This window comes from Crocodylus porosus, unplaced genomic scaffold (assembly GCF_001723895.1).
Source record: "Crocodylus porosus isolate Cpor-Errol unplaced genomic scaffold, CroPor_comp1, whole genome shotgun sequence".
Lineage (NCBI taxonomy): Eukaryota > Metazoa > Chordata > Crocodylia > Crocodylidae > Crocodylus > Crocodylus porosus.
In genome coordinates this window covers 171,562,237-171,577,930 of record NW_017728886.1, presented here as the reverse complement: position 1 = coordinate 171,577,930, position 15,694 = coordinate 171,562,237, and the positions used below count along the sequence as shown (strand labels likewise).

The following is a 15,694-nucleotide window of genomic DNA, read 5'->3' as shown; positions in this document are numbered from 1 at the left end:
TCTTATTTGGGGGCATGTGACATGCAAAAAGATACAGTATTGTTCACAGTTGTGTACATGTGACAAGTTTTACTTTCAAAACAGATAGGTGTCTTATATCAAATTGTATAATCAAAACTACTAGTCAGTAAATTTATAGATTGATGTTTTTATAGTTCAAATAGGCATTTTTAAGAGATACAAAGTTGATACACGAGCAAAACAAACTATTAGAAAGCATACTTAAAATATCATAGTCTAATCTCACTGTTACAATAGAGACAGAGAAGAAAAGCATAACTTTTGATTGTTCAGTACGAACAGTGGTCATTAGTAGCAATTAAAGACTTAGTGGGCATAATTAATGGGAGGAAAAAGAAGAGTAGGCTTCACATTTCCAGACACAGAACATTAAGAGAAACATCTCTCTTCAGGCTATGAATTGTTTTATTCACTGCTTTTAAAGCTTGCTCACGCTTTCAGAAAGCAGAAACTGCATGCATTAAAACTGAAAATTCCAAAACAAGAGAAAAAAATCTAAAATCTGAATTTTTCAATCAAAAAAATGCAATATTCTTTTTTTCCAGAAAAAGACTAAAAATATTATTTATCTACTCTAGATGTAACAAAATGAATAAGTTATTTGATGTATTGGATCCCACACTCAAATTTACAACTTTCTTTTTATGGATATTTTCTTTTATGATATGACTGGATAAATTCATGATCAGAACAAGACCAAAATTCGGATCACAAATAAATATCAAGTTTCCACACAATTTTACTCCTTCTTCTCCTGAAACAGTATAAGAAACACAATGATTGTATAAAAGGAAAATATATTTCCCTTCTATATTAAGAGCAACAGTAATTTACTTACATATTAGAGCAAATACGAATGAATTCCTGAAGCAACGGAAAGTGTTGATGGTAAGAAAGACTACCAAGGGCCTGATCTGCCAATTCTATTAACTCAAAAAGATTCTTCTCCCCCTAAAAAAAGACAGAAAGAAAAAAGGAAAGTCAGTGCTAATGTTATAAAAAAATAGTACAATATTTTTTATACATGCTGAGATGTGGACAACTTGGTGGTATTTGGCTTAGCTCAGTTAAGGCTCAGTTAACTTTCCTTTGTAAAAACAAAAAAACCCACAAAAAAACCACTGTATCCCCTAAAATCCCATGAATAATAAGCAAAAGTTACTATTACATACATTTAAAACAAAAAAAATGATGGGACAAATATATATATGTCTCACTTTTATGGACTGTTCCAATGAATAGCTGATTGCTTTCCAGGAGACACTAAGCCTTGACAAATACCATTAAATTTCAAAGAAAAGTGAGAGTACCCAACATGCCATGCCATGCCATTGGGACCACAAAGTATAAACTATATCCTTATACATCTCAAAAGTTCTTGTGCTCTTAATGTATTTAAGCAATTATTCTAAATAAAAATGCCACGTGAAGATATAAATAGATATATATCTTAAGATTTAAAACTTCACAAGCCTAGTTAATACTGCAAACTCATTTGTATTAAGTTAACTTTATGAATTATATCAGAATTATATCTACATTTTTGTACATGTGGTGATATTGAATTTCATACCTCCTTATGGATATCCATCATAAAGTTACAAGTGCATTCAATTGAATAAGCTGCTTCTGCAGCTTGCTTATAAATGCTGTAGTTCTCAGAATTCATCTGCTCCAGATAGGCTGCAACAGATTCATGAGTGTTTGGATATTCCAAAGAAAAGGGCATGTCCAGGGACAGAAGAAATAAAGCAGTCTGCAAGCTCTCTGGTAACACATTGTTGGCCTTGAAGGAAGTTAAGGGAGCATTGTAAAAAAGAAAAAAAAAATATTGAAACATAGTACAAACATTGACTACTGAATTCCACTTCTGAATTAAACTAGCATAATCCTCAGTACTGTTATTTAGATTTTTTTAAAGTAAAATTAATAAAACAATATGCAAAATATGCAAAGAATACAACCTAAAGCAGATGCAAGTTGGTTTTGAATTTTTGACCTTAGAGTTTGAGCTGCCACAATGTGCAGAAATATACACACAATCCAGCCATGGGATGGTCAGTTACAACAATTCTAAGGTTGAACCACCAGATGGCAAACTATACACAGACGTCCAGTTATCCTTATAGGCCTTTGCCCGTCATAATTTTAAACTCCGTAAGTATTTCTACAATTCCTAAACTATGTAACCTTGTGCCAGATACAACACAGCACCAGATTCAAGAATGACTTAGGTAGCATTAAACGATTACTCAGCTAAAAATCAATCATCTGAAGTCTGATAACTGTATCACTTAACTGCTGTTCACACAGAATTATAAAAAACCTAAAATCACACACACTTCTGCTACTGTACTGAGCACCAAAAGAATAGAAATGGAACCATAAGAAACTGAATTAATATGGCTATATTTTTTTCCAAGAACTAGAGAGAAATCACATAATAGTAAAATATATGCTACTTAATGGCAAATCATTCAGTCACAGAAGTTTAGGATTGGAAGAGACCTCATGAGATCATCCGGTCCAGTCCCCCTGCTCTAGGCAGGAAAGACTGCTGGGGTCAAATAACCCCATATGCATGGAAGAATCCTTCCAAGTTAGGCTCCAGAATTTCTGGGAAAAACACTCCAGAAAGTTAAGACGCAGAGCAAAGTGGTGAATTCCAATGTAAAGCCCTTAAAGATAATTTTCCATGTTTTCTAAAACCTTCAGTTCCATAGAGCGGGTGGAAGTAGGGTCTGGAATCAAGGAAGGAATGGGGCAATACTTTGGGATCAAGCGAGGGATGAGGAAGAAGCGTGAGTTGGGAAAATCGTGTGTGGGGTGGGGAAGCAGAGAGGGTAAGGGGATGGGCAGCAGTATGTGATCCCCTGACCTGCACTGCTGCCCCAACACCCAACGTGCTGCTGCCCCCATTCCCTGACCAGCACTGCTGCCTGATCGCACATGTGTGCTCTGCCACATCCTCTGACCCGAGCTGCTGACTGATCAGTAGCAAATGTGTAGGAGGACATGTCATCAGCACAGGGCAAGGGATGTGGCAGCAGCATGTATGGGGAAATCTAGCAGCTGCGCAGGTCAGGAATAAGACATCAGTGCACATGGGGAACAGGTGTATCAGGTGGGGGGAGCGATGGCAGGGGTGGCAAAGGGCGGTGGGGGGGAGGTGGGAAAAGAGTAAGGTGCATGGGAAAGGCAGCCTGTCCCCCAACCCCTGCAGTTGGGGATAAATTTATTATGACCCTCCTAATAATTACATTGTATAAAGGGAAAATTATAAATTTGTTATAATGCTCTTTTTATAGAATCTAATTGTTCTATAATTATTATAATTATCTTAAATTCAAAGTAATCCTGGATTTGGGTAAATATGGTATTAGATTACCATCTAAAACTTAGAAACTGCAAGACTGTGTAATACAACATACTGATTGCTTTTGCCTCTAGACCAATACAGCTACAACTTGGGTACCTGACACATGGAAGATATCAAATTTTAGCTGTTTTTAAGTGAAATATTCATAATTTTACAAGGAAGGAGCAAGTTTTACCACCTGAAACTTGAGACCCTGCTCTTGCCTTTGTGCAAGGTAATTTGCATTATCACAGAGCCCAGAGATACCTCACTACACAAGAAATTCCTGTGCAGAAGAGCATTCCATCCTTTTACACTTTTGTGAAATATGAAACACCGTAACCAGAAGGAAATATGACTACATCCTGCTTGCCACCAAACAACTTCTAGGCAAACAGACTATTCCAACTTTTCTCTGAACCTAATCTCCATAAAATGAACTGATCCAAACAAGAGATTTTACCACACCTTCAACTTTCCTATGAAATATGAACTTTCATTTCTACCCAGGAGAACTTTTACAATCTTTTTTTCTCCTATGCCTGAAGAAGGGTGCGTGCACCTGAAAGCCTGCAAATAAAGAAAAATTATTTTGCAAACATCTAGTTGGTCTAATAGAAGATATCACCTCTACCACAAGTTCTGATTCCTTTAACACAACTTAATACTACTTTGCACGCAGTGTCCTACAATTAATAATTAAGATCACTGCAAAATGCATTACCAAGGGCATCTCATATTCTAGCTGTCATATAAAAGGTCTCCACTATTTTAATATGAACAATAAGTGAAACAAAAATAACTATTTGAACAGAGTATAGCTTGCTAATAACAGGTAGAGGGCAGCACAGCCTTGCAAACCACTAAGCTCTTTGACTTCTTTGAAAAAAATATAGCAGTGATAAACTTATGTTTCTGTTTAAGTATCCTATTACAACTCTTATGCAATTAATCAATCTAAGCATTTAAACCCTGTGTAAGTCAGGTACTTAATTAGGTCAATTCAAGTCTGTTTCCTGCATGACCCGATCTACTGAGGTAATATAATTCCAAGATACAGTACCTGGAAGTGACACATCTTTAATCACTGTACAGTGATGGCTTTAATCCTGATGCTAACAATACACTCTCGTGAGAGAATATTTGCTATGTAATACCAATGTCGCTTCCTCGTGCACATTGGCCAGCAAATGCACTAGGAAGTTTTACTGCATCAAGCCACCTGCTTCTGCTTGGTGGGATTCAGGACAGGTCCCCTACTGCTTATTTTAAACTTGAACAAATGTTGCTCATGCAAATATGACCTGCCCAAGGCTTGAATGGAACATTCTATGCCTCCTTCTAGCTGATGATAAAGTTTTGATCCCATTCTCATAGGTAGACTGGAAATATGATAGAGGATAAACAACACTGGATTTTGTCAAAAACAATATGAAACAAAGTACATTTAAAAACACCCATCTTTGCAGAAAAACAGTACTGGATCCTGGCTTAAGACCCTTTGAAGCTTTAAAATCATAGCAGATTAGGCAGAGTGCTGTTTAATTCTATGACTCTTAAGACCACCTGCAAGATTCACTAGCCTGTTTACCTTGCCAACTAGCTACTAGCACCAAACACAAACTAGTTGAGAGAACTAGTTCTTCAAACTTTCCTACTATTACAAAAGGACAAGAATTACTATTACTATCATCAGCATCAATACCATCATTATCATTATTGCTGCTGCTATTATAAACAACACTATAATTAATCTTCTTCTTCACCTTTTCTACGGGGAGAAGGGTTTGTAACAATCGGACTGTGAAAAGTGAAATACTTATAAAAGCCATTCTGTGGTGCGCCATCATCATCTCAGGTTGCTCTGAACTGACATTGTTTTTGTGGTAGGATATGGTTTCTCCAAGTGAATTGAAAACGGTAAGCAGCTTATCTTTCTGCAAATGAAAACAAAGTTACAAGAATGTCAGTGGAAAACATAATGAAAAAAATATCACACAGCATTATGGCATGATTTAAAGAATAAAACTGAAATATTTAGGTAAATATTAAAAGACAAACATAGTTATTTTACATAATAAAATACTGTAGTAGTATTTTGATTTTCTTTTAAATAAAAATACTATTAAAATTTCTGGAACTGTCCTCAACATTTCACAGAAAAGAATACTGCGTCTCTGAAACAAATTAGGAACCTTAGATCGAATCACTAGCAAATGAAATCAGCTGTTTGGACACAAGAAAGGGAGCATGTAGAAAAGGAGGTTAGCAAAACCTCCAGGGTTAAAAAAACAAAAATAAATAAAAATAAAAAATCAGAGCCACACTTGAGCTGCCGGCTAGGCTTCCCACCACAGCTGCAACCCTGGGAGGGCCCCAGGACCTCTGGTAAGGCTGCTGGAGTCAGCACAGCTGCTGGCCCTAGGCTCCCGTACCCCACTTGGAGTAACCTGCCACATGCCGCTGCTACTTGTCCCCAGCAAAACAAACCACCACGCTCATCTAGATGCACCCAATAGGTCCCAAATTTAAGGAAATTACAGGAAATACGACTGAATCAAATAATATTTCTTCTAAAGTAAATACTGTCATGAATTCTTACATAGGAAGGAGGAAAGGATTATGTTAATCTAAGAAACTACAGAACATTGATTTTTTCCTGGCTCAATAACAGAGCAGCTAAACCCTCTCATTTAAGCCCATTAAAGCAGTATTTTAAACTCAAGGATAGAATCGGTTTAATTTCTTCTAACGGACACTAGTCTCACTATGAGTTACAAACCCAAAGCAAAATGTTGAGAATCTGAAGCAATTGATATTACTAAGAACCCTATCTGAAAAGGGCAGCATATTAATTCAATCCACAGCACATCAAATTGGGAAAAGCTACAAAAACTAGTAAGTATGGAAAGCATATGCAGTATTAAAGGGATGTCAGTAAAGAATAGGACAGTGCCCTGCAAAGTGACCATTTCACATATGCAAGCTCTAAAACTGAATCACCATGATTCATTGCTCTGCTCATACAAACATACCTTTCAAGGGGTTTGCCAATAATGGTTTACCAGTACAAACCCCTTCTCTCCAAACATAAATTGCAGTGTATACTTGTTCTTTTGATGAGAGAGCTTATACCAGTTCCCTGACTTGAATAAAGTTGTACTAGCTAAAGAATCATCGATAGGTGTACTAGGTTAGAGGTATGATGCTTCCACATTCCTAGAAAAAAACCTCTACAATGGTCAAGTTTTAGTATAGATTTTGGTGGGAAGAACAGGGAGAAATTTGACTGCTTCTATATAAAAGAAAGTGTTCTATTTTCACATTGGTCCTATTCAAATAAGCATATTTATCCAAGCCAAATAACAGCTAGTCAAAGGACTAAAATTTAATTTGACACCAAACATTCAGGAAAAATTTCAGTGTAGCCTTAATATTGTTCAATAATAACGGCCCTTGAAAGACTGAAATCAGCATTAAATTCCAGGAGGTTAAAGCAATAGGAAATCTGCCATTCACTACTGGGGTTCTGTAAATAACAATTATGGTAATGTTACCAGCAAAAGTCTGACACAACAGCATACACAGCATCAGATGTTTAAAATTTTACAAAACTATGGGAGGCATTGTTTCATACCTGCTGACATTTTCATAATCAAGGCAAAGCCTTGTCGACTCAAAAGTGAGCTGAACTCAAACTCCGTGGTAGTCCCTAGTCTCTGATACTGATAAGTAAACTAAATGAGTGCATATTAGATTCAGGTAAATGAAAATAAAACCACTATAGTACCCAGTATTTTGATATTAAATTTTATTCTTTCATGCATTTGTCATGAATGATCCCCTGCGTTTTAAAAGATATCACAGGAAAAGGAAAAAAAAAAAACTCATCCTGGAAGCAGAGAGTTGGGAATGTTGATATCCAAGAATATGGGGAAGGTATTCAATAAGTAGAATTCTCTTCTAAAATGCTAATTTAATATTTAATTTAATAAAGTCAGCTATAAATATAGTATATAGGCTGGAGGGAAATTTGGAAAATTCAGTCAACATGCTACCCTCCTCCCACACTCAAGTCTCCCCAGCAGGTGTAGGTATGTGTTGTCTATGGCTAGGTACAGACATTACACTTCTTGCACAATAAGTGTGCAGACAGTGCTTTATAGCCATAACCGAACAGACGTTCATGGCACATAAGGAGCACTTTAAAAATGATGGATCCTGCTCTAGAAAAATGTGGTATCAGACTCAAGCATATAAGGTTAGAGCGCTTTATTGAACATCTGTACCAGATCCCATCACAGCTGAAGTTAGGTCTCAGTTCCCCAGCATCCCAGGGGCCCCTCAAAGAGCAGCACGATTGCTTCGGCTGGTGCTCATCTGCTCTGGGCCAGCACAGACCCAGCCCTGCCACGACGCTGTCACAGAGAGGAGACAGAAAAGGCTGTTGTCTCCTCTGTGTACGGCTGGGCAGGAGCATGGGGGAATTGGAATTCTGAAGTGTTTCTGCCAAGGCAGGTGACACAGGGAACGTGTGTCTGGCTGAAATACTCCTTTTTTATATGTTTCAAAGTACAGCTCGCCAAGACCTGAGCCAGCAAGCTGGGGGAAACCTGCATGGCAGGGGGGCTCCATTTCAGAATCACTGTGGCCACTGCATACAGTTTTGTGTCATGCACTCCCCAGCTATGCAGTAAAACAGAGAACTTCAATGACCTGCAGCTTAGTTTCTCCCATTTCCCACAGGGATAGTCAGTGCAGCTGTTCAACCCCCTTCTTGCAGAGGAGAAAAGGGATCTAATTCAGTGTCTGCTTTGCCTCTACTTTTCTGCAACTTCCAATCTTCCAAGAACCAGACCTTGTGGCCTCTCCCCACCACGGCTGAGAAATCCTACACCCCTGCCATGGGAATCCTGGCTAAAGGCAGAGTCTCCCAGCAATCTGGGAGGCCTGAAGCCTACCCCGAGTGTTGGCAGCCTACCAAAGGAGTGAGGTGAAAGCAGGGAGGAGGGGAAGAGGGGAGGACAGTGCATTGTGAGTTGCCTGGAAGGCTTGAGCTACTGTACATGTTCCAAAATGGAACAGGCCAAAATAGTATTTATGCCCTCCAGATGTATTTTGTCATGCTTTAGAGCGTTGTCTCATGTACATTTTTACACAAGCCTTTTGAAATGTTCCAATTTTCATTTCTGTCTTCTACTTTACAGTACTTACATTTAGAAAGTTTTTCCTGAGTTTTGCTAAACAGTTTCAAATATCCTTTGATGTTCTTCAGAGCAATGTTCCATTTTTAATTTTCTTGAGTAGTCTCTAAACCTGTCGCTCATATCTTGTTGTCCTTTTCAGTTTAGTATAAGTAAATCTCTCAGGTTTTTATAGATGTGCTCCAGGAGACAGAGGGGCAATTTAATTAGCGAGTCATGCTAATTAAAAGTGTCCAAGTGTCATGTGCATCAGCATCCCTGTGCTGAAAAATGGTGGTGGAGTGCTTTGAACTACAGCTTACCTAACAAGTTTTAGTTTAAAGCACCCTTCCGCCATTTTCAGCTTGGAGACACTGATACACATGACACTGGAGGCTGCTGGAGAGCATTAGTTTCTGCACTCCAGCAGACTCAATTAATCCAGTATGTCAAAGCAGACTCCATTTACAGTACATCAGAGCAGCCTCACTACATGTTTATAGGAGCCCTCAGTTCCCTTTTTCTAAATGTGTTTCATTCAACACATTCTGAAAATGAAAATTAATACTGGATATTTTATTAAGGTGAAACCAGTATTTTCTATTAAAAAAGAAAATCTAGAGTTTAAAAAAAACCATGTCAATAACATTAAATTGTTGACATTATTCCAGTTTTAATTAGCATCTGAAAAAATGAAATCTGTGATGAGATGTGCATATTCTCCAGTAGAAGCGACAGATATTTACAGAAAAGACAAGCTATTAAATACCATTAACAAAAATTTAACGAAAAAAAATCTGCCTAAACTTACCAACTCTAATCCAAAGAGGCTGCTATCTTCCCAAACATCTTCTGATATTGCATCACTGATAAGGAATATGTCTTCAGCAAGCAATTCAAGAACTTGCATTGTCACTTTTCTACTGCCTAGAAATGCAAATGAGAAAAGAGAAGTCACAGGAATTCCAACAGAGACTGGATATGAAAGCATTTAATGTTCAGAAAGCTACCCTTTTAAGCATGGAGTACTGGAACTCTGAACATCTCAGAACTTAATTTCCTTATGCCTCATGCTAGTCAGCTAGCACTAATTGTCATTGTTGTTAACACTCAGCAATAGCTTTGACTAATGCCTGTTTTTTCTTTATTTCCTTCTGAGGACATTGAGAGCTCATGTGCTAGAGGACTTGCTCTACACCAGAAAATATTAGCGATCCCTCACATTTCTAACGGTAAGACAGTTTTATTTTTACTTTAATTATTCACCTGCAAGCTAATGAAACTCACTATTTAAGTCAAATTCCAGTTGAGAAAGTCATGCTCTACTTGGGAAGCCTCTTTTAACCCTACTAGATTCACAATGGCTAGCTTGCCACTCATAAGCTGAATCTAGCTATAATAGTACTCTCCTTACAAAAGGCTGTTGGGATTTTTTTTTCTTCATTATATTTCCATTTGCTATATGAATTTTCAGAAAATTAATTGCATTTTTATAAAGTATGCAAGTAAAAACTGCAATTGCTGGAGTTCTGCTATGTTTAACAAGAAAGAAACTGATGAAAGAAATATAAGAGCCTGTATATTATCCAGTCTATCTGTATAAAGTAAGAACAGTTCAACAGTAACCACACTACAAGCAAGAATTCTGAGATTACTTTTACTTGTTATATACTCCAGTTCCGGGTGTCCTTGGTCTCACATACCTGCCATCAGATTCTGGCCCCTGTATACCTACATTAGTGTTTCATATACAACAATAATCTCCAAAAAACCCTCAAAAATATAGGTTTTAAGTTAGAAAGGATCCTTGTCAAAACTTGTCCCCTTTCTTTACAATCAAACTCTAATCCAGCTCGCTTTCCATTAGGTATCAGTTTAGGGGGACACAACGCAAAGGGACTCAGGCTCAAGCATTTTTCCAGAACGCATTTTATAAGCGTGTCCCAGGGAGACACAAACGGAGGTCCCAGAACACCCACTCATGGTGGGACCCAAGGCTGGGGTGAGCTCCCAGAAGGACGAAGCCAAAAGCCCTAAGAAGGGGGCTTACTTACCTTTGACAGGAAAAGCCGTGCCACGCTGAGAAGAGCTGTTGGTGCGGTTTATCAGCCACTTTTATCTGGGGCTGGGAGCAGCGCTGATGGATGACGTCATCGAAAACCACCGCCTGGTGGATTTAAAGCCAGCGGTGGGGCAGCAGCTAAGCCAGGGATAGGAGGCAAAGCTGCTCCCTGGGCAATCAGAATGGCAGAAGCAACAGGTCTGCGGGGGACTGGACAGGGACCCACCAGAAGAGTTCTGGCTCCCTTAAAAGGGTAAACAACTGGCTCGGCAGGACAGCCGGGCCAAGGAAGATGGCGTTGAGGGATCCCAATGACCAGACACCAGAGCCGTGAGTGGGGTGGGCTGTGGCCCAAACTCCTACTGTTTCTTTTTTCTCCTTTTTTTTTTTGTTTATGTTAGCATCTTGAAGGGCATCCAGAGCCCGAACTGGGGTAGGCATTCCCAATTGACCTGAAGGATCAAGAAGAAGAGTGGAGGCAGCCTTGTCGAACGTGATAGCTCAAAGATAAGGCCAAAGCAGATGTTGAGGCTGGACTGGTCCCATACCCCATAGACACCCAGGGTGAAGAAAGCACTGAGGGATGGGCAAGAGGGGCCAAGAGCAAGAGGCAACATCAAAGGGACAAGCTGGCGATCCATTACCTGGTTGTCTTGAAGGCTGGCATATGGCTGGGGTATAAGGGAAGTGGAGCCTCAAGAATGGCTGCAAGGGGCAGCGCCCGGTCCGCGAGGTCCCGTGAGGGAGAACCCCATTACTGAAAGGAAGATCAAGTCATGGCAGGCGACTGTCAGGTCCCCCCTCAGGGTTGAACGCAGTCCAGCTCCCAAGTCCCAGGGACACATCCTGCAGCCTGAACTGGGCATGCGCTCTAAGGCTGCTAGAGAGCACCTATACCAAACCAGGCGGGTGCAAAGTAAATAGCTTATACATAAAACACAACACCACACCTACCATCAGTGAGATTTCTAATGTATCTTTGCACTCTCTCTTAGCATTCCTAAATGGCATAAGAAAGACTCAGCAATAGTACTGCAGCACAGGAAGTATCCCTTCCCTTACTATAAATAACTGTTCAGAGGATACTCACGGGTCAAAAGAAGGAATGCTTGTATAGCATGAAGAAAAAAATTTCCCCAATAAAATCTGACCAAAAAGTGAGAATATTTGCATATAAAGTTTTATAGACTTCCAGATATAAATTTTATTACTGCTGTAAATCTCATGTTATTTGACATTGCGGTAGTTCAGAGATGCACCTTACCTAAAAATCCACCCATCTGGGAACCTTGTGGAGGAATTTTTGTGGAAAATTTGTTACCAGGTTTCATTGTCAGTATAGGAGTAGTTTCATGATAGTGACCCTTCAGCCAGAAAGCTACTGCCAATGTGCCAGTGGCCATGAAAGGGTTAAAAACTGTAGCTGCCATGCTGAAGACTGGACTCTACCCTCTCTCCATGCTGACAGTAGGCACAGAGGGGAAACATTAGTCCCCCTGCTTCTATTCCAGCACTGGAGAAGGAAAAAAAAAAAAAAAAAAAAACAGCTTCCCTGCTTAAGCTTCCGCAGTTTTGGAGAGATTTTTATGGACAATAGGTATGCAGAAGTATTTACATAATGGTGGCAGCATGTCCAAATTGGGCCCTTCCTGAGTGTGGCCCTTTCCTGCAGTTCAGCTGTGATATTCTATGACTCAGACAGCAGCAGTGACATATCTTTAGGACTGTCTAAAGCAGTAACTCTCAAGAACACAGGAGGCCAAGGTCTGGAAGTGGCTGCTTTGGGAAAGCAGGCCCACCAAAATATTTGGTGTCAGCTAGCAGGAGGGAGGGAGGGAGGGAAAGTCCCACTATCTCAGCTTGGACATGCTGTTGTCATGGTGTAAACATATCCTTAGGAACCACTCTAGAAGTTGCAATGGAAAGATAACAACTTTCAAGGAGATGCAACTTCAAGGGTAGAGGAGAGTGTCTGCAGTGGAATGGAGAGGGAGCAAGCTCATGTAGCTTTCACCTAAAGCTGAGCCAAAAGCTGCCAATGAAATCCTCCTCAAGAGCAACTTAGAAGAACAGGGCAAAAGAGAGAGCCCTTGCTTACTCTAATTGGCAAGCATATGAAAAAAGTTTCTTAGTAATAAGTAGTAATAATGGCAGCATTTTAAGACCAGGAGTTAACTTGCCCCTAAGAAGGTGCCTTAAAATAATGATGACTATTCATATATTCAAATATAATTGTGCCTATTAATTTTGCAAGCAGATTCTGGAGCATAACATATTTCTAATGTATAAGGAAACAAATGCTACCACAAAACCCTGATGATTAGGAAGGCCCAAAAATATTTAAATTGTACACCTGATCAAGATTGGTTTACATTATGAACACCTTTTTAATAAGGGAGGGTGAGGTGAAAGAAAAGTTGAGTAGTATGTTAAGAAGTATACAACTGAATTCTTTTATTGCTTTGAAATGTATACGAGTTTCAATTCAGGATATAGATCTATGTATCCTTTTATTTTAGAAAAACTGACCTGAGGCTTCTTGCATTTAAAATATATTGTCTACTGAATGCTACTAAGCTACTGTGTGTTGCCTTCAATACAGAGCAAAATAAGATTTTTTAACATAGTACTAGGTTCAATATCAAGCGCTCATTACTTATCCGAACTTAAGCTCTTTAGGTATCAGAAAGTTCTTGAAAGCCCAAAATTAATAGAGACAAGCATTTTCAAAAGGAGGTTCTCTCGACCTTGTGCACTAGGCATTTTAAATTGGATACTAAACTAACCTAATTCATTTCAGGAGTCAAATATAGTTATGTTTCCTTCAACTATCAGACTAAAGCATTTATCCATATTCAGTGAGGTTAAGCCCCCTTTTACAAGCATCTTGGCTAGTGATGCAACTGCATTTAGAATGTGTACAAATGTTTCATTACTAAAAGGGCAAGGGAAAATTAAATTACTATATGAAGGCATACTTGTGCAATTATTGAGCAGAGTTTTAAGAGTACAGCATGATATACTCCATTTCCCTTCAACATAAAAAAGGGCTCAAAGATAAGCAACCAATGTTCAGCTCACCCACAGCACTGGTCAAGGCAACAGTTATTAACACTTTATTAGGAGTGTTCAGAATTCTCATCACTATTTAAAAATACAAAACGAACTGCTGAGTAGAACTGTGGAACAAGGCAGTTATGTTTGCATACCCACAAGCCACCCACCCAAACCCCTATGACTTCAGGCAAAATAACTGACTCCCATTCTTATACACTCATGCGTAAGTTATGACTTGAGTCAATATTTCTCTAGCAAAAAATAGCCCCTCACTGTTTTCCTTCAGGTTTTGTAATAAGCTAGTTTAGCAAGCAAAGCTTTAATGATTTATTCTGGAGAATTTTCAAATGCATTTAACAAAGAATAAATCAATTACTCTTCAACTCACTTTTCTTCCTTTTTCTTGCTAATTAGTGAAGCTATGCAATTACGTCTATACAGAAGAAATGTAAAGTAAAGATGACCGTAACACAATTAGGCATATCTATGATAGCTTGCAACAGTAACAATGATGAAATCTAGTAACCCAAGTCTGTAACCACAGTCACCAGCTGGCTTGTACAGTCTGTACTTCTTCAGTCTCTAAGCAATTGTATCTTTACAACTGCTGTTATCCATGCTCACTAGTTTAAAAATAGTGTGCTTGTCTTACACTTATGTTTCCATCTTGGTTTGTAGACATGGCCTGCATCTGACAAAGGCCTTTTCATTGCCTAACTCATTATTTTTCATTATAGTATACTGGTTAGTCCCCATGTTCACTTTATTTTTTCATGTTCAACAGCAGTCTATACTATTTCAGTTGCCAGATGATAACTTCACATCAAGATCAAACTTTTTAGCAAAAGTGATCTGAAATTAGAGGATGAATAAAACAAGACAAACTGGCTTGGTTTACAACATAGTTTTTTATTATATCTAAATAAACAGTTAAGCATTCTTTAGGCTCAACAAAAACTTCAAATTTCTGCTGAATCGCACTTGCAGATTTTTCTGTACTAAATTATATCACAGAAGATATGCTTTGCTCTATGGGTCTTTATTCAGATTAAAGTAGGAAGATGATGTCAAGAAAATGAAGGAAGGATACTCAACCTGGAAGTTTCCATGCCCAAAATCTAGGCTGAGGAGCAGTTGCTTAGGAAAAAAAATAATTCTATGGAAGTTTAGATATAGCTAATTTTTCTTCCTGTCCCCCTTTCCCTGCATTTTCTCTTTTACTATAATTTCTCCTCATGACATCTAGATTTTCCCCTTCTTTAGTCAAGAAAAAGGCCTTCCAAACCCTGAAATCACCTTTCCTTTGGAGAGTCAATGATTCTTTTCCCAAATCTGTCAATTGTAAACTTAGTATTAACTGCCACAATAACAGGTCTACACTTAAACCAAAAATCAAATGAAACTCCATTGTCTGGATAATTTAACACTCTATGTTTCGTTATAAAAGTTGATTTTTTCCTCAATTACCTGGTACTTCACCAGTTTTTAAAAATAATGTGAAAATACAGCATCTAAAATATTAATAGGACCTATGACTGTTCAGCCAGAATTCTGTTCCAAGGGTAGTTCAACCACTACTGCTAAATGGGTTACCCCAGAGGCTAGGGACTCTGTGCACAACAACCCTTATTTCATGGGGTCCACACTGCACACACAGCTCACAAAAGACTTGGTTATTAACTATTTCTGATTCATGATCATCTTGCAGGAGCCAGGCAAATGGATAACCACTTAGACCAGGGGGTTTCAACCTTTTTTAAAAAGGGTAACCCTTCTGTCTCAAGCTTTCAGTTCATGTACCTCTTTATATTTTTTTCTTGTTTTTAATGTAACAAATTACAAGATAAGGCAGGCTACACTAATTAACATTAAATACATTACTATATCTATATTATCTCATAGTCTGGCTGGTAAGTCTGCTGTGAGGGAAGGGGTGGGGGTGGGACAGGGAGACTGAAGCCCTGCAGTGAGAGTGGGAATGGGGCTGGCACAGGGGCAGGGGCAGGAACTGCC

The 15,694-nt window shown here is 38.8% G+C and overlaps 1 protein-coding gene across 1 annotated transcript in view; it reads right to left on the bottom strand.

Moving 5' to 3' along the window:
- LOC109316845 (rotatin-like) overlaps window positions 1-15,694 on the bottom strand; it is a 139,817-nt gene that overhangs the window by 107,998 nt on the left and 16,125 nt on the right. Inside the window, 4 exon segments of the mRNA XM_019545221.1 lie at window positions 860-972; window positions 1,595-1,807; window positions 5,146-5,316; window positions 9,374-9,489. Of these exon segments, the coding sequence (XP_019400766.1) occupies window positions 860-972; window positions 1,595-1,807; window positions 5,146-5,316; window positions 9,374-9,489 (613 nt within the window).